This window comes from Ptychodera flava, chromosome 4 (assembly GCF_041260155.1).
Source record: "Ptychodera flava strain L36383 chromosome 4, AS_Pfla_20210202, whole genome shotgun sequence".
NCBI lineage: Eukaryota > Metazoa > Hemichordata > Enteropneusta > Ptychoderidae > Ptychodera > Ptychodera flava.
Genome location: NC_091931.1, coordinates 49,193,758 through 49,211,404, shown reverse-complemented (window position 1 = coordinate 49,211,404; position 17,647 = coordinate 49,193,758). Strand labels below are relative to the sequence as shown.

Here is a 17,647-nt window from a genome sequence, read left to right as displayed (position 1 = left end):
TGAAACTTTGAGTGATGGTATCACTTATAAGAGAACTGTATTTCGCTTCATAGACTTTAAAGGCTCGTGTTATGAATTCATCTTTCCACGTTTCCACTTCTCTAACTGTAAACTCCTTACCAAAAAATAACTTACTTTGACCACTTGCGATGACACAGAGTATTTTTTCACGTTTTGTCTCTATTATGGATTGATTATTGTCCGAAGGCGCTGAAGGTGCCGAAGCCCCTTCCGTTCCGATAGGGGAACCGTTCCGGTAGGGCGCTGCCATATTTGCCGCTGCCGATGACTTTATTAAATTCTCCATTGTTTGCAGTATGTTATCTATTCTTAGTAAAAAATAAAAAATTCGTTTAAACCTGAATCCGAAATAAAGTATTAACATAGTCTGGAATGTTAGTACCCCTAACAGAACCGTACCGACAGGGATTCCGACAGGGATTCCGAGAAAATTCTCCTCCATTTAAATCTATCTGTATATAGAAACACGAATAATGAGTACAGACTTATTCCCAGTTGCTTTTCAATTGAATAAGACGAGCGTACCGACAGTACAGCATGCTGATATTCCTTCCAAACCGGACGGGGGAATAAAACCTATTCTCATGGACTTAGAAATATATGTAACGCCGACAGAAAAATTTACTTTTCATCCTCGGATGTGTTCAAAGATAACGTAATCACTCATCGATCAGCGAAAGAAAGTAATGTCTGGCTGGGCAGTCCGCATATGAAATATTGGGACCAGCAACTGAATTTCGCTGTATGGTGTAGCACTACTGGTTGTGGTATATCATTCGCCCATCTCTTTGATAAGAAATTTCCGCCCCAAATACGATCATTCTGCCGTTTCCATGTATATTTACAATACGTCGTATCCTTCACGAAATGGGAGTTGCACTTCCAGACGATACCCCCACCTTCAAAGCGGGCGACAATCCGTACAATCTCGTCCAATATGAACTTCTATGTACTGAATTTGGAAATATAAGCCCAACGAAGTCCGACTTTCGTTATCGAAAAGGTCAAAATAAAGGTCTTGGTTATGGATATGAATATTACACTAATCGTGGCCCTGTTCGACAGCCAAAAGCAATATACAACGGTCGGGACTTTTTCCTCTCCGCCGACGGAGGCGTTTTCTATACACATACCATTTTTGGAAAGAAAAAACATGTACTGTCCGACAAAGAACGACCACACTACTATTTCTTCCGAAATGATGGATCGGAGGGACAATATAATAGTTTCATTCCTCTGACAGGAGACTCGGGACTAACAAAGGCCGGTCTCGCTCGCCTCAACGAAAGTCTTGAAGCCTACGTATATTGCATACTTGGCGCACAAGCAAATATTCGCAGTACCATTGTGGGCGATACTGGCAGTGCAGAGCAAGTTCGAAAAGAATTCGGTGTTCTCCTCGAAGATGAAATTCGCAATACCGACAAAGTAATTAGTTATAGGCGATATCAAGACACAATAATGAATACTGGTGTAAACTTGATATGGCAGTCTCTCCCAATTTACTTCTCTTACCGTCTGAGATGGTTATTCTTTCGGGCCCGGCAATCTCAGGTTATAATAATGAATTGCAATACGCAACAGAATCTATGGCCTTCGGGGTGAATGGTGATATAAACACGGAAGTTCGAGAAAGTGCTATACATGAGATGGAGGGGAGGGATCCTGTGAAGTGGCAGGACGAGCCCGGAGAGTCACCTCACAATGACACGACTCGGATTCGGCCCCTCCCCTCCCCTCCCCAGAACGGGCAGCAGCCGTGACCAGCGTAGACCCTATTCACGAATATGGTAAAATTGGTTTGTTATCTTTAGCAATATTCATTACTATTGTAGGTACTGGAATAAAGTCACTAACTATATAGTTCATTCAGATGCTGTCGATGTGACTGGGTTTCATCTAACTCGAACCAGTAACTTAAAAGAACTAGAAGAGATTCATTAATTTACAGTATATAGATCCAGAGAAATGTCAATATACGTAACCCCACCATTCAACATGATTATAACTGGACCGACATATTCTGGCAAAACAGAATTTATGTTGGACCTCCTCACCGGTCCGTACTTAAGGAAATTCGAATATGTGATATTCATTTGCCCAACATTCATGAATAATAAAGCGTATAATAGAAGATTCATTTTCACCGATGATAATGTGTTTATATTTCCAGTCGGACTCGATGCAGTGGATGATACATTAACCTACGTGCATAAAGAATGGGCCGGCACGAACACTTTAATAATCCTCGACGACTGCGCCTCGTCCAAAGATATGAAGAAGCGCAGTAACGTTTTAGTCCAACTTGGTTTCAGCGCAAGACACGACGGATTATCTGTCTGGGTTCTGACTCAACAATATACTAGTATTAGTAAACCATTCAGGGAAAACATACAGATGTTAGTACTATTTTACACACCGAACAAGATAGACAACAAAACTATTATAAAAGAATATGGAATGGAGGTGTCAGAACGGGAAGCCGTGGGCCTAATCAAGCAATTGAAAAGTAGACCATTCAGTAAACTAGTATTTCGTTTACGGCAACCGTACGACATAAAATTATTCGTATAATATAACAATTATGGAAGCTGAAGCCGAAGGTACTCTTAGAGAATTATATTACAACCCAAAACTGGTTTTGGAGGTGTACAAAAATTGTATGACGCAGCACGGGCCAGCGGACTGAAAGTGACCAAGAAAGAGGTGCAGGAGTGGTTAAAAACTCAGCTAACTTATAATCTACATAAACCGGTACCTCGTACTCGTGGGGTGCCTTCCGGGGCGGCCGGCGCGTTTTCGTAACATCGATAGACTCTCAATGGCAAGCGGATCTCGTGGAATTCCCTCCCCCGTTCGCAAAAGAGAATCGTAACATTCGATACATGCTAACAGTAATCGATGTACTCAGTAAATACGCATGGGCCAGGCCGATACAGTCAAAAACGGCTGATGATACGTTACAGGCGCTACAAGACGTGATTAAGAAATCCGGGAGAAGGCCCGACAAACTTCAGACAGATGAGGGGCGGGAATTTACTAACCGAAAAATGCAGGGGTGGTTGGAGGAGGCGGGAATTCACTGGTTTCACACCTACAGTGACAAAAAAGCTAGCGTCGTTGAACGTTTTAATCGGACTCTTAAGACGATGATGTGGAAATACTTACATATAACAGACACGTTCCTGGCTCCCCATTCTACCACAACTTCTCGAGAATTACAACAACACCGTTCACGGAAGTATCAAAATGAAACCCAGGGACGTAACAGAGGAGAACGATTGGCAGGCATTTTATACACTATTCGGTCCTGAGTTGGCAGCCATGGGAGTTGACCCTGAATTCAAGCCGGGAGAACGGGTCCGAATTACAAAATACAAGACCACTTTCAAGAAAGGATATTTACCAAATTGGACAGAGGAGATTTTCGTGGTTTCAAAAGTTGTGTATGCGGCTGGACTGGGAACGCCGCCAGTTTACAAAATAAAAGATCTGAATGGAGAGGAAATACTCGGCACTTTCTATTCTGATGAACTTCAGAGCGCCCTTTCGGAAGGTGCCGACGAGCTGTACAGAGTAGAACGAATTTTGAAGACGAAAAAAATTAGAGGAAAGAAATATTATCTGATAAAATGGGAAGGTTATCCGGAAAGTTTCAATAGTTGGAGCCAGAAGAAAATGTTATTAGAACTTCGTAAGTACTTCGTAAGTTCCTGTGCTGGTTCTTGTCAAGTACTAACGTAAGTACTAACGTAAGTATTTACGAAAGTTATTCAATAAGTACCATGGAAAAAGTCTTAATTTCTTGAAAGAAGAAAGTGTCAGTTTACCACCTCGCTTCCACCCACCTGGCCAAGTATTTATCATGTACTGTCGTAAGTAATGTTCACTTATTGCATCTTTTTCGGCAGTATGTGGATGAGGTGGTACCTCAGTTCCTGAACATATTAAGTTTGCAAGATCTCAAAGCGACTTCTCATGTTGCCACGGTCCGTTCTTTCCAATCCTCCTTGTTCAGCTTTATCAATAAGTTCTGGCTGAAGTATAATGTACACAACTGACATGAACCATAGACAAGTAACTCCAAAGTCCACCCTTTTCATCATATCAAGTGCTCGTAAGTCAAACGGAGCATTATAAGCACACACTGTTTCACAAGCATTAGAAGTTTGTGTAGGTTCTTGAGTGAGACTCGACGTTGTTCTAGTTGTTCTTGACCAGGTGGATAATAAGCTTTTTCAAGTTCCTCCTCCTCGAAACCGTCTATTAAAAATCCCTGGCTGCCGCCGCTCCATGCAATTCCAAAGTCAAAAGCTTGTGGAAATCTACTGGTCCGACTGTCTCTGTATCAATCGTTGGATTAAGTATATTCTTGAGAACTTCAGGCGTAAGGGCTGACTAATTACCAAACATGGAAGCCTGTAGTCGTGGCAAATTTCTAAGAAACTTTTTGAACTTATTGTGAATCTCTTCTAGTTCTTTTAAGGCGTTATTTCGTACGACCTGGCTCGAGTCAACACATTCCGCCTGCAATAATCCCAAGGCATATCTTTGAATATGATAATGAAACTGGGTAAATGGTCAAATGCTCTAGAAACAATCTTTTTTTCTTCCGTTGCCACGCCCCGGATTCTAGAAAAAGTTAGATGTTGAATTATGGAAGAGTCACAAATAATGTAGCGTTCCGAAGGAGAGGCCCTCCCAGCCCGACATTGTAAACTAAGAGTATGTTCTATAAACTGATTCTGAAAATCAGCAATCGAAACGTGGCGCCATTATAAAAGTCGGCAATGTTGCTAGAAAAACTAGTGTCAAATTCTGGTACGTGAGACGCAGACAAATTTACTGCATCGTAACTCTTACCACTTCCAGTTGGTCCATTTATGAATATGTATGACATTTTGGGGATACTATATCATAGAAATTTTTTTTAAATTATTATTAAGATATATACGATAAGACAATGACAATCCTTTCTATTTCAGATGCAATAAAAATACTTGAAACCGGAGAAAACATCAAAATTGATGATGGAGGCAAATTAGTATTTGGTGAATATGTAGATCCTATTATATATGTAGACAGTGAGCTAGAAGTGGTTTTCAATATCGGACCTAAGTACGGTTCAAAAGATCCAGCTACATGCGATGGGGTGTGTGTCCGTTGGCAACAAAGTCTTCAAAAGTTTACCGATCTGATAGTATTCCGTACCCTAGGTGAAAGTTTCGATGCAAGCACTGCTAAAAGTTATGCTGCAAGCCTGACCGCTCACTCCAAGAATACTACTGGATTTTACTATCCATCTAAAGTGTATCAGAAGCGAGGGAGCGAGACACAGGGCGTGGCGTATTTTAAATTTCGATTTAAAAGAGGGAGAGGGGCTCACGATTTCGCTACATGTATTGATATGGTTCAAGAAATTGACTGCGGTTTTAAAACAGTGAGCCCATTGCCAGTCCGAGAAAATCCTGCTATTGTACCTCGTAATATCCGAAAAGGTAGTAAGATAGAATTCTTAGCATTTAAACCGCGCTTAAGTAAGCGTGCTCTTTCTTCACTGTTGAGAGATTAATATTTTGTGCTGCGCCTAATAAACCAGAAATTCAAGATGCGGAAGAAATAGTCGACTTAGAAAGATTAGGTGAGATATATAAACAAATAAATGCTGACAAAAATATTATAGTGGATTTTGATGACCTATCATAGAATAATTATTTTTTCATTTTAAAAATTTTAGGATAGTATATATCATAAAGATTATTAGGCCAGTCAATTACATACAGCATTCAAGGGAGCAGTTTTACGAAAAGAATTTCCTGAAGTCAAGCGAGTCAAGGATATCGGGGAGCTGGTGGATATTGAAGGTATGGTCAAAGAAACGGAACGAAAGATGTACTCTGTTTATACCGAAATGGAAGTCAAATTATCGGATCCGAAAACTGGTAATACACAACGCGTACATTGTATGTTAAATTTAAAAGATACATACACAAAAGATGTAAGAGGGGCGGATGTGGGGCAACAATTAATAGATCGCTACGACCTTATGCTTGATACAATTGAAAATGTTGAGGGTTCTGGTCTCGTTCTCGAGGAGATACTTATTTTGAAGTAATTCTAGTAGAAGTTTTACTCGGGCTGGGCTGGCGCAGTCCAACTTCCCGGATGGTTAAAAAATAAGCATTGTGTTAGCGATCTGGTGCTACCTTCGGGCAGCGAGAACTGTTTTCAATACGCCATCGTAGCAAGTTTAAAGTTGGCCGACCCCGAGTTTCGTGAAAAGAAATGTGGTCAGGTAAGGAGAAAATGGAATACGTACGCCCCATTTATGGCTGACTACTGTTGGGAGGGAATACCCACGCCCACGCCCGCCGATATGACTGTATTCAGGTGCTTCGAGCAGCAAAATCCAGGGATCAAACTTCAAGTATTTCAGATCTACAAAATGATCCCACTCCCCCGTCCGACATAACTGTGTTATATAGTAGCGGAGCCGAAGGCGATCAAATAGCAAATATCTTACTGATAATCGGTGAAGCCCGAAGGTGCCACTATGTACCAATTACTGCGTTAAATCGCCTTCGTAATTCTCGTACTAATCGAAAGAATGAGCGCAGACAGAAGTGTATTTGTATGGTTTGTAAAAGAGGTTTTAAGTCAACAGAAGAATTAGAAATACATCAGGTGTACTGTGGAACAGACGACTCCCAGCCAGTTTTTCCTAAGGAAGTATGTCAATTTGAAGGACATCGGAAGAAGGTTCCTTCTCCCTACGTCGTCTATGCAGATACTGAGGCAATTATTGAGCGGGGCACTGGCCGACACATTCCAATTTGTCTTTCGTATGTTATGGTGGAACGGTGGGCGAAGGGCGACGGGCCACCCACTGTTTATGGTAAAAGAACATTCACAGGTCTCTCCTGTGTTACAGACTTTCTGAAGGATATGAAAGAACGGGCCGAGTATTATTCGAAATCGTATTATTGGAAAATAATACCGATGAAAGATAGATCTAATTACCAGCGTGACGGATGTGATCCAGTCTGTATTGCATGTGGAGAGCCGGCAGGATACCGAGTAGTGAAGGAGGAGGCGACCTTCTATTGCGAGGGATGTCGCCCGTCGAGAACCATTCCTATCTACTTTCACAACCTCAAGGGATACGATGGTTCTTTTATTTTGAAAAAGTTACATGAAATAGATGATGGTCCCGGACAAGAGCCAAATTTAATAGCTAAGACGGGTAATGGTGGAATTATGGGTCTCTCAAAAACATTTATTTTTAGTGGCTCAATTGTTGTCGATGGGAAGAGGGAGATAAAGAGACGTTTCTTTTCTATAAAGTTTATGGACAGTGCTCAGTTGATGATGGGGTCATTGGCGAAGTTGGCAAAAACTGTGCCGGACCACGGATGGACGACGGTACCACTTTCGTACCCGGACATTCAAAGGGCGAAAGGTTTCTTCCCCTACGAATATTTAGACTCGGTTGACAGACTGGGAGAGGGGGAGCTCCCGGAGAGGGAGGAATTTTATAGCGAATTGACGGAAGAGGGGATTTCTGAGTCTGATTACGAACATGCATTGCGAGTATGGGGCGAAGTTGGATGTCGTACGATTAAAGATTATATGGAATTCTATTGCGAGACTGACGTTCTCCTTCTTGCAAATATATTCGAAAATTTCGTGACACATGTTTAGAAGCATATAAGTTAGATCCAGCCCACTATATGTCAGCGCCCGGCTTGACATGGGATGCTATGTTACTTTACACGGGTAATAAGTTTAAACTCATTCAAGATGCTGAGCAGATGACTTTCGTACAACGGGAATACGAGGAGGTATCAGCCAGTGTAATATTCATTATTTACAGACAAATCATCCTGCTTACGCTGGCCCCGCCGGCGGGAATTACGATCCAGAGAAAACCGGTGACCGAAATAAAATATCTCGATGCAAACAATCTCTACGGCTGGCAATGAGTCAGGCAATGCCTACGGGTGGACTTCATTGGATGACGATGGAAGAGTGGGAGGAATGGGAAGGCGGAGCCGGCGGAGCGGGGGGCGGAGCCGGCGGAGGGTGGGGACCTGGTTCCACCTTTCCACCAAGTTTCTAGAAGTAGACTTAGAATACCCAGCCGAATTACATGAAGAACACAGCGATTTGCCATTAGCACCGCATCACTATGAATTTCCGAGGCAGGGCGGTCGACTGATTACAAGTGTGATGGATAGAGAGTCCTATGTCTTACACTACAAGTTGCTGGAATTCTATCTTCGGATGGGAATGAGATTGAAAAAGATTTATCGGGTGCTTGCTTTCGATGAAGCTCCATGTCTCGCGAAATATATAGACTTTAACACTAAAATGAGGGCAAAGGGGAGGACAGATTTTGAAAAGAATTTCTATAAGCTGATGAATAATGCAATGTTCGGTAAGACAATAGAAGATGTTCGAAAGTACAGAGACTTTAAATTTGTTTCGGACTGGAACGGCACGGATAGTGGACGTAAAAAGATTCAGAAGTATAATCCAAAGATGAAACATATAACTTTCATAACTTCCGAAGAGGATGGCGATTCCTGCGACAGTGCCCTACTGGAACTGAAAACGGATGAGCATAGATATGTAAAACCAGTTTTCATCGGCGCGGCGGTGCTTGAACTTTCTAAACTGCTTATGTATGAGACGCATTACAATTACTTTCGAAAGCAGTTCCCTGGAATACGATTAGCCTACATGGATACTGACAGTTTTGTTTACAGTGTGCCAATACCCTCCCCGGACCCGGACGTAACTTTCAATGATATAGTCCGAGAAGATGTTGAAAAGAATGGTGAGAAGTCTATATATGATACTAGTGGGATGAGCGGCCCCGCCCCCAACTTTCCGAAGATTAATAAAAAAGTGATAGGTAAATTTAAAGATGAGTTGAATGGTGAACCTATTCTTGATTTTGTCGGCATACGCTCGAAAGTGTATGCTTTTCGAACTCCCGTTTCCGAGACGAAAAAAAATAAAGGGATAAAAGATGTTTGTGTAAGAAAACATTTGAACTTTGAAGACTATAAGGATCTGTTTGAAACTGGGAAGAAGCCGGAGCCGGCACAATTTGTACAGTTTGTACGGAAAAAGGCTGGAGAAATCCGTAGTGAAAAGCGTAGTAAAATCATGATGGCGCCAAATGATATCAAACGTGTGCAGTTATACAATCCAGACACGGGCGAATGGCTGGCAGAAACATGGCCGATAGGACGGACGACGGGTCATGGTTAATATTGTAAAGACTTTAATCTACTATTTTCAATAGAGACCAGGGCATCACTGATAACATAAATGTGACCAAATATATTTTCATCGCGAGTGTCATCGCCAATCTTAATTGAGGTGTTTTTCTTCAAAATTTCAAGTTGAATTCCGTCCTTTGTGTTCATTACTTTTAAACCATTTCCATGAAACTCAATATCTTTAAAACTACGCAGATCGATAAACAGACAGAATTTATTCTTCAAATAATCGACCTCATCTATATCAATTTCACACCAATCTTTATCTTCAGCAAAATACCGTCGCACCTCTCGCCAAAATTGTCTTGGTATCATCTTCTGAGCGTACACTTTATTTGCAATGCCTTCAATCATTACAGACACAGATTCAATGGAGGGGTTAAAGAAAAATTCACTGTTCAGTTCTGCATTATACTGATTTTAGTGAAGAGTATAGCGATACCTCTAATGCTACGTCGTGGTACATTTATATTTTCATTGATAACCGTGTCCGATTCTTTGAATGGGATTGTTCTAAAATAAGTATATGCTCGTAAAGGTAACTTTTTCCACTGTTGTAATAACCAGCAGTTGACCTCGCGAGATCGAGGTCAGAAATTGTCTCGTATTCCATTTGAATGTTTTTAATTTATAATTGTTTGTAAAATATTATTATTACTGGAAAGTAATTTGAAGATGGGTGCCAACGTAATTTCCCATTCAATATGACTCCCTAACGCTTTTGGGTATGCAACTCCATGGCCTGTTATGAGGGGGTGAGTGAGACGAATAGCATATTTTGTTTTATATGTGTCGAAAAGTAACTTATCGCCCACGACGGCGGCATCTGCATCGGTCGAACCGCTTCTTAATTTTCTTAGATTTTCGTTCTGAATTCCATACAGTGTCATGTTCGTTCTCTCCTTTTTATGTTTGAAGAGATCGCGATAACATTCAATAAGGTATATTTATTCAAATCGAAAAGTGTCTGACCCTCAAATGTGAGTTTCATACGCTCCACCAAATTTTTTGCAACATTTTGTACTACTCGGTTATATTCATCTCCCATTACTTCGAGATCAAAAACCAGGTCGAAAGTATCTGGAACTAAGAGTACTCCGCTTTCTAACTTTGGACATCGTATGATAAGTGTCTGGCCTGGATCTGCCTCACTTGGATTATGAGCAATCACGTGATGAGTTCTTTCTGACTTCGTTCCATTCGGTATTCGGTTGGTGAAAGTCGGTGATAATGTTCTATCGTACCCCATTTTTCGTGTAATGTATATAGTAGAAGAAAAAAAGAAAATAAATCACATCTTACATTTCACTTCGTGTATATAATAACTTAGAAGAAAAAATCACATCTTTACGTAAATATTTCCGTCTGCCTGAAAGATAAATCGATTGCCTGTGTCGCGAATCAATCGAAGAACCCAATATTCTTGGAGATGATGAGCCTCCTGGTCATCCTCAGTATCCTGGAATACAGCTATGAATTCTAGTCGCTTAAAGAAGTTAGTCTTCTGACATTCCTTCACGAAAGCTAAAATGTTATGATATAGATTATCATCTTTGAGTCGGACACCTGGATTTGCTCGAAGTATATGTCGATTTACCCGCCGGAGTTTGCACCATTCCAATTCGACAGAGAAACCAAACAGGTCTTTATTTTTAGAAAGAAACTTTGCAATATTCTTTTCACCAAACATGTTGATGCCGTAGGGGTGTGTGATATATTAATACATAATTTTATTTATAATGACTAATGTTAATCCAGTTAAAAATATCCATAGCTGTTCTCCAACAAATCCGACAACCGATCCTGCTGTTTTTAATAGAAAACTGACGAGGAACCGATTAGACCGGGTATTGCAGCAGCACTTTTTGCGGCCAATGTTTTTAACCATTCGCCAAATTGCTTTACAATTTCTTTCGCTTTTGTATATACTTTGGGCGGACCTGAACCTCCTGCGTTTGCTCCTGCTCCCCCTGCTCCCCCTCCCCCTCCTTTAGTTACAGCCAGGGCAATTGTTGATATTGTCATTCCAAGGGCAGTCAGTATTGCAGCGATTGTTATACCATTTCGTTTAAATAACTCTGTCAGCTTCAGCCTGAGTGACAATTCTGGATCTGAAATTACATCACGAAGAGACCTAGTCGTAGCCAGACTTTCACGTGCCTCACTGATCTTACCATGTTCGTATTCAATTCGATTGTCAACTTTAGCTTCTCTTGTTATGAGTTCAGCTAGTAGTTTCTTGGCTTTTTCTTTTCCTTGGGTACTCGTTTCAGGATCCTTTAACTGTTTTTCAGCTTCTCTTTTCTCTAGCCTTATTTTAACTTTTTCGTTGTTAAGGTCGCTAATACGCATATTCGCAATCCTTAATTCATCATTAATAGCTCTATATTCTGGGTTTAGATTGTTCCATTGTTCGATTTTATTTTCAAAAGCTTGTATTTTGTCTGCATTACCAGAAGCATCTTGTCGTAAGAATGTCAGTTTATCTTTGTATATACCCATGTCTTTTGGTGTCATCTTTTCAGCCGGTATTTTATCGTTTTCCACATCTAAAGAATGCAATTCACGACTCACATTTTCGGGCTCACTATAATTATATACTTTCCTTACAAATTCAGATCCTCCTTCTACTCTTTTTACTGTCTCGAGTGATCTAAATCCACGTCCTGTAGTTTTTGATAGCCTGAGGTTTTTATAATACAGCTTTCCATACCTAATCTTTGCATTCAAAAATAATTCGTTCGTGCTGCTTCATCAGTAATATTATTCTCATTTAAGAATTTTTCAGCCACTTGTATTTCGATTGTTACTCTCTGTCTAGTCGAAGGATCTACCTGCGGGCTCTTCGCGCTTGAGCTATCCCGGTAAGGATCGACTTCTGCAAGGGCATTATCATCGTCTATAAAGAATGTTTCAGCAGTAGCGTCATCATCATCATTTACATTTGCATCATCTAAACCCTGGAGTGGTATATCTTCTCCTCCTTCTGCCATATTGTATTTCTATATTACTACAATTATTTTTTATCATCCCTTACATATACAGTAAAAATGCACATCTCAGTTGTTGAAAGCATTGAACAATTGGCTGATTACATAGAAAGAACAAGTGCTGCATATCGACGAAGTTATAAATTAATGGGTCGAATTGATATGGCTCTTAATATTACTAAAGGGAATTCTTGTAAGCTCTGCTGTAATAGCGGCAATTCCAACAGTTCCGGTACTGTTAGCTTTAACTCCTATACCAGGTGTATTATTGATGTGATACAAGGGAAAACTGGTGTAGCAAAGAGACGAGAGAAATATAAACATTATTATGTTCAATATAAACAGCTGCTTACACAAATACAAGAAAAAGGTGCAACCCTTCGGAACGAGGAGGCTCCGGGGTCAGAACTTATTCAGGACATATTTCATCAGGCGCTAGAAATTCAAAAACAAGAAGGATTTAGTCCGCCGCTGGAGCGATATCTACGATATTATGGATTGAATGGATATGAAAGTTAGTTCGCACCGATAGGAACTTCGTGTTCAACATCAGCTAGACTCCGCGACCGGCCGGCCGGACTGACAACGGGTCCTTTATATAGGCTAGTTTGATGGTGATGACTCACGCGGAATTTCCCTACACCTTCGGAACGTGTATAAACATGCTCAGCAGGGAATTTCCCGCTTAGTTCAGGACAATGCACTGCTGCGCAAGCTGCGCTGCGTGAGTTCGTATATAGGTCAGGGTCACACTTTAGTTACATGGATGGTTAATTTTTCCTTCGCTCATGTAGATAAATGAATAAAATGGGGTGTAAAATTCTTACTTAATCCCAGTTGACCACGTTTACTTTACTACTTACCATATATGGATCACGTCTTCGTGAAGGCTTAGAGCTGTGGGGAAGAAACACTGCGATGTAAACTTGAGGAACATGAAATACTATTAAACTGTTATTCTAAGAACTTCCTTCGTTAACACTAACGAGCATCTATACTCATGATCATAAAAAATGCAAACATGAATAATGATAATTGGGACTGTCGGAAGGTAGAACGCCCTCAGTGGTAGTACTGTAAGGTTTATGATACAGTCAGGCACGTATATCGTCCAAGCTTGCCAATAAGTAATTCACCTCGTATTGTACAGTATTGCACAAGAAGGGTAATATATTACCCCTATAATATATGAGGCCTGAATTCTATGTTTCGCTTCTTATCGTAGGAAAATTGTTCAGTGATATTTCATTGCCAATGGCAGTACACACAAACCATGCAGTAGCAGTGAGTCGATTTACAACGGGCGTGACCTGATAGAAAGTCGATAAATGTGAAATGTCCGTCTTACAAATCATTTTGTCATCATTCCTGTCAGTCTTCGATATGAAGCTTTCAGTTTTTGCCTAGTTATTAAGCATCGAATATCTCAGACAGAATCTGAAGCCTGCTACAATTGTGACTGCAATATTTACTCACAAACTCGAATGATATGACTTTAAAGCAGTGTAATGTCTGTCGGAGGACACATGATGATAAAGAAATATAATGACATGATAAAGTCAAGCACAATTTGATAAGGATTAGAGCCACATTTTCATAAGTTGTATACCTCTGACTCATTTGGAAGTAATCTTTTCAGAGTACGTAGACGTTCTTCTCCCAGCGTACTACCGTCTCCCGTTTCTATCTTGTCAATGATACCTTTGCCTTTCATCTTAAATTGCACCAAAAAGATATTTACGTTCAGTTTGCGGCTATCACTCAGCAAGTTTACCTGTTGACAAAGAAAAATAAATAAACAATAGTAAATATTTAAGCAATAAAGCACACCCAGCGACGGTATACCACGAGATTTTGACCAGTTCACGACATATATGCACGAGCGATAGCAAGTGCATATATGGAGTGAACTGGTCAAAATCGAGTGGTATACCGTTGCTGGGTGTGATTTATTGCTATTATATCATAACAGTATATTGAAATTCTGGCGAGGAACGACAAAAACAGATTTTTGCTCAAGCTGAGAGCTCGCGCGTATGCCAGCCGTGGTATATAGCCAATATACCACGGTTCTTTTCGCGTCTCAACCAATCAGATCGCTGTATTTGCCCCCATCAATATACTGGACCAGGTATGATATAATAATACGTTCATGCCGCCGGGATTTCTGTGTACATAATCAAATCGACATCGTACAACAGGTGCAAAAGTATATGTCAAGTCTTTAACTTAAAAAATGCACAAACTTAAATATGACTTTCACGCAAATCTTCATTTCATTAAGATATTTGTTTAGCAAATATTTTCCCTCTCTTATATTTTCCTTACTTCTTGTTTTGTCTTCCCTGATATAAACTTTCCCGTCGCCGACCTCTTCAGGCTGAACAATTCCTCCAGATCATCATATTCCGGAAGGACATCAGTTGACGGATTGTCTACTGATATACGTCTCCAGATATTCTTTGCTGTTAAGAAATGTAATGTAAACTTTCGCTACCAATGCATACGATTACTATGAAAGGCCGTTCGAGACATTTTGTAAACCAAATAAAAATATCTCGTTAGCATAGGATAGTATCTCGTGAGCACGACATGTTAAGTTTTGCCCACGAGAAAGTATGTCGTGCTCACGAGATATTTTATAATATATAATTGCTGTACAAAATGTCCCTTCATACGGAGTTTCATAGATTACTTAGGATACATATTTAACAATAAGATGGTGATTGAAAGTTTATATTATATCATCTTCTTCTTCCATGTATATTATTTGCCAACGTAAATCCCTCATTAATTTGAAACAAACTGAAATGAGGCAACAAGAAAAGGAAATACGATGAAATTATCAGGACAACCAGACAATATTTTATGTAAGCAACACACAAACACAATGACCCTAAACAAGCAGGAGTACACTGATCATCACCCCATTTGCTTACACTGGTCAGAGGACAGAAAGCGACTACTGAAAGCTGAACGACTACTGTAAAAGATAGTATGGCAAGGGTAGTGAAGCATGTGTGCCTGTACACCTGCACACACAGGTTTTGGAGCCAAATTCATTGTGAGACCATTCAGAAGTTTTAATCGGCTTTTGTCAGAATACAAGCCTGAGGCCTCTTGCTTTTGTGTTTAGAGATAGTCAAATCTCGCAGTCTAAACTAAGCAAGCCTCGATGCTTATTTATGCCTACTGTGTTGTATTTGCATTTTATTATTTCAGACGGTAAACTGCGATGAGTTGTACAGTGTTAGAACTACAACCCTTTTCAGAATTAGAGCGCGAAGCCACTGCAGTGAACTGCAATAAAACTGCTTACACTAATTAGTTTCAGCTGTAGCCGTGGCCACTTTGGTGTTGAACAAGGCTACTTGATAAAGACCAAAAAGTCTGCTTGTACAAAGGCAAAACTAGCTCTGTCTGAGGCTCGAGTTGTAAATGAGAGTTTACGATTGGCACCCTGTGTTCAAGATTAAGATACAATGTAACATTACCATGCACTGGTCCATGTACAAATCTCTTTTATTTCAACTTCCCCAGACAAACTGTCTGCATGGGACATACAATGTTGTCGACTTTGCCAGCTGGCTACAGCTGAAACTAATTAGTGTGAGCAGTTTTATTGCAGTTCACCGCAGTGGCTTCGCGCTCTAATTCTGAAAAGGGTTGTAAATGAATTTATGTTACATCTGTAATCAGTCTGCATTCTGAAAAGCTATGGAAAACATAATTTTAATCGATAAAAAAGTCACGGGAAATATATTCTTTAACTTCATACAAAAAACACACCAGTATAAGCGAGTATAAAATTTATTGACGGTGTTATTTACTGAACGACTTCTCCACCAAAGAAGATTCATGATTATAAAAGATTATACAAACCTGTCTCTGCAACTTTTTGCGGTTTTACCTTGGTCCAGTGCAAGACTTTTAACTTAATTTTTGGAACCTTAGCTCCAGGTGAGGAAGGAAGAATTGCTCCTGATGATAGAGGCGCTGTTCCCATGGGTGGAGGCGGTGGGGGAGGTGACGTTCCTGATGGTGGAGCCGAAGATTGGGTCGACGGTATTCCTGTTGATGGGGGTGGTGGTGGGGGACTTGGAGAAGGGGCTACTAATGAGCCTGGAGATTTTGGTTTTGATGTTTCGGAAGTTGGAAATGAAGTTTGCCTTGTTGACGCAACTTTTTGCGGTTTTACCTTGGTCGAGTGGGAGACTTTCAATTCAACTTCGGGAACCTTAGCTCCCGGTGAGGAAGGAAGAATAATTGCCCCTGATGATAGAGGCGCTGTTGCCAGGGTTGGAGGCTGTGGGAGAGGTGACGTTCCTGATGGTGGAGCCGAAGATTGAGTCGACGGTATTCCTGTTGATGGTGGTGGTGGTGGGGGACGGGGAGGAGGGGCTATTACTGAACCTGGGGATTTTGGTTTTAGTGTTTCGGAAGCTGGAAATGAAGTTTGGCTTCTTGACGCTATTTTTTCCGGTTTTACCTTGGTCGAGTGCAAGGTTTTCAACTTAACTTCGGGAATCTTAGCTCCAGGTGAGGAAGGAAGAATTGCCCCTGATGATAAAGGCGCTGTTGCCAGGTGTGGAGACGGTGGGGGAGGTGACGTTCCTGATGGTGGAGCCGAAGATTGGGTCGACGGTATTCCTGTCGATGGTGGTGGTGGTGGGGGACGGGGAGGAGTGGCTATTACTGAGCCTGGAGATTTTGGTTTTGGTGTTTCGGAAGTTGGAAATGAAGTTTGGCTTCTTGACGCGAGATTTGATGGTGATGGTGATGAGATTCTTAAAGGTCGATACCTGGTCAGTGGTATGCTGGTTGTCGATGAGTTGGAAGTCCTGTACTTGAGCACGTCATACTCATCTTTCCGTTTTTGAATAATACCACCAAAAGTTTTTGATGGGAGTGATCGTAATTGGAATGTTGTTGCTCGGTTTGATGATGACGATAATGGAGGCGAAACTATTGTACTCCGATTCGGCGTCGAAAACTTGAAATCTTCAGTTTTTGCGACGGTATCGCTTCTCTCGTCACCATCGACCGTATCCGACTCTTGGTCGTCTTCCTGATCAGAAATGATTTGATTTGTGTTTTGAAACGACTGGAAGTTAGGTGATGTAGCAGAGTCTGATTCTGTTAATGATGATGATTGTAACTGAAAGACTGATACAATTTTTAATTGAGGTGAATCCTGTAGTTCTGAACATGTTAAAGATTCAGAACCTTTCTCCTCACCGTTCATCGTATAATCTGTTTCTTCTTGTATCAGATCGATATTTAAAAGTTTTTCTATTTGCTCTGCATTCTTGCGGATGGTAGCATGCCTTAAGAACTTTTCCGTAG

General features: G+C 40.8%; 1 protein-coding gene across 1 annotated transcript in view; it reads right to left on the bottom strand.

The window, feature by feature from the left end:
* The window catches only part of LOC139132053 (inverted formin-2-like), a 33,920-nt gene that overhangs the window by 9,585 nt on the left and 6,688 nt on the right, over nucleotides 1-17,647 (bottom strand). The window contains exons 5-7 of the mRNA XM_070698441.1: nucleotides 16,184-17,647; nucleotides 14,630-14,766; nucleotides 13,911-14,075 (exon numbers count right to left, since the gene is read on the bottom strand). The exon at nucleotides 16,184-17,647 is cut by the window's right edge and continues 97 nt beyond it. Coding sequence (XP_070554542.1) covers nucleotides 13,911-14,075; nucleotides 14,630-14,766; nucleotides 16,184-17,647 — 1,766 coding nt within the window. The remainder of the gene's footprint in view (nucleotides 1-13,910; nucleotides 14,076-14,629; nucleotides 14,767-16,183) is intronic.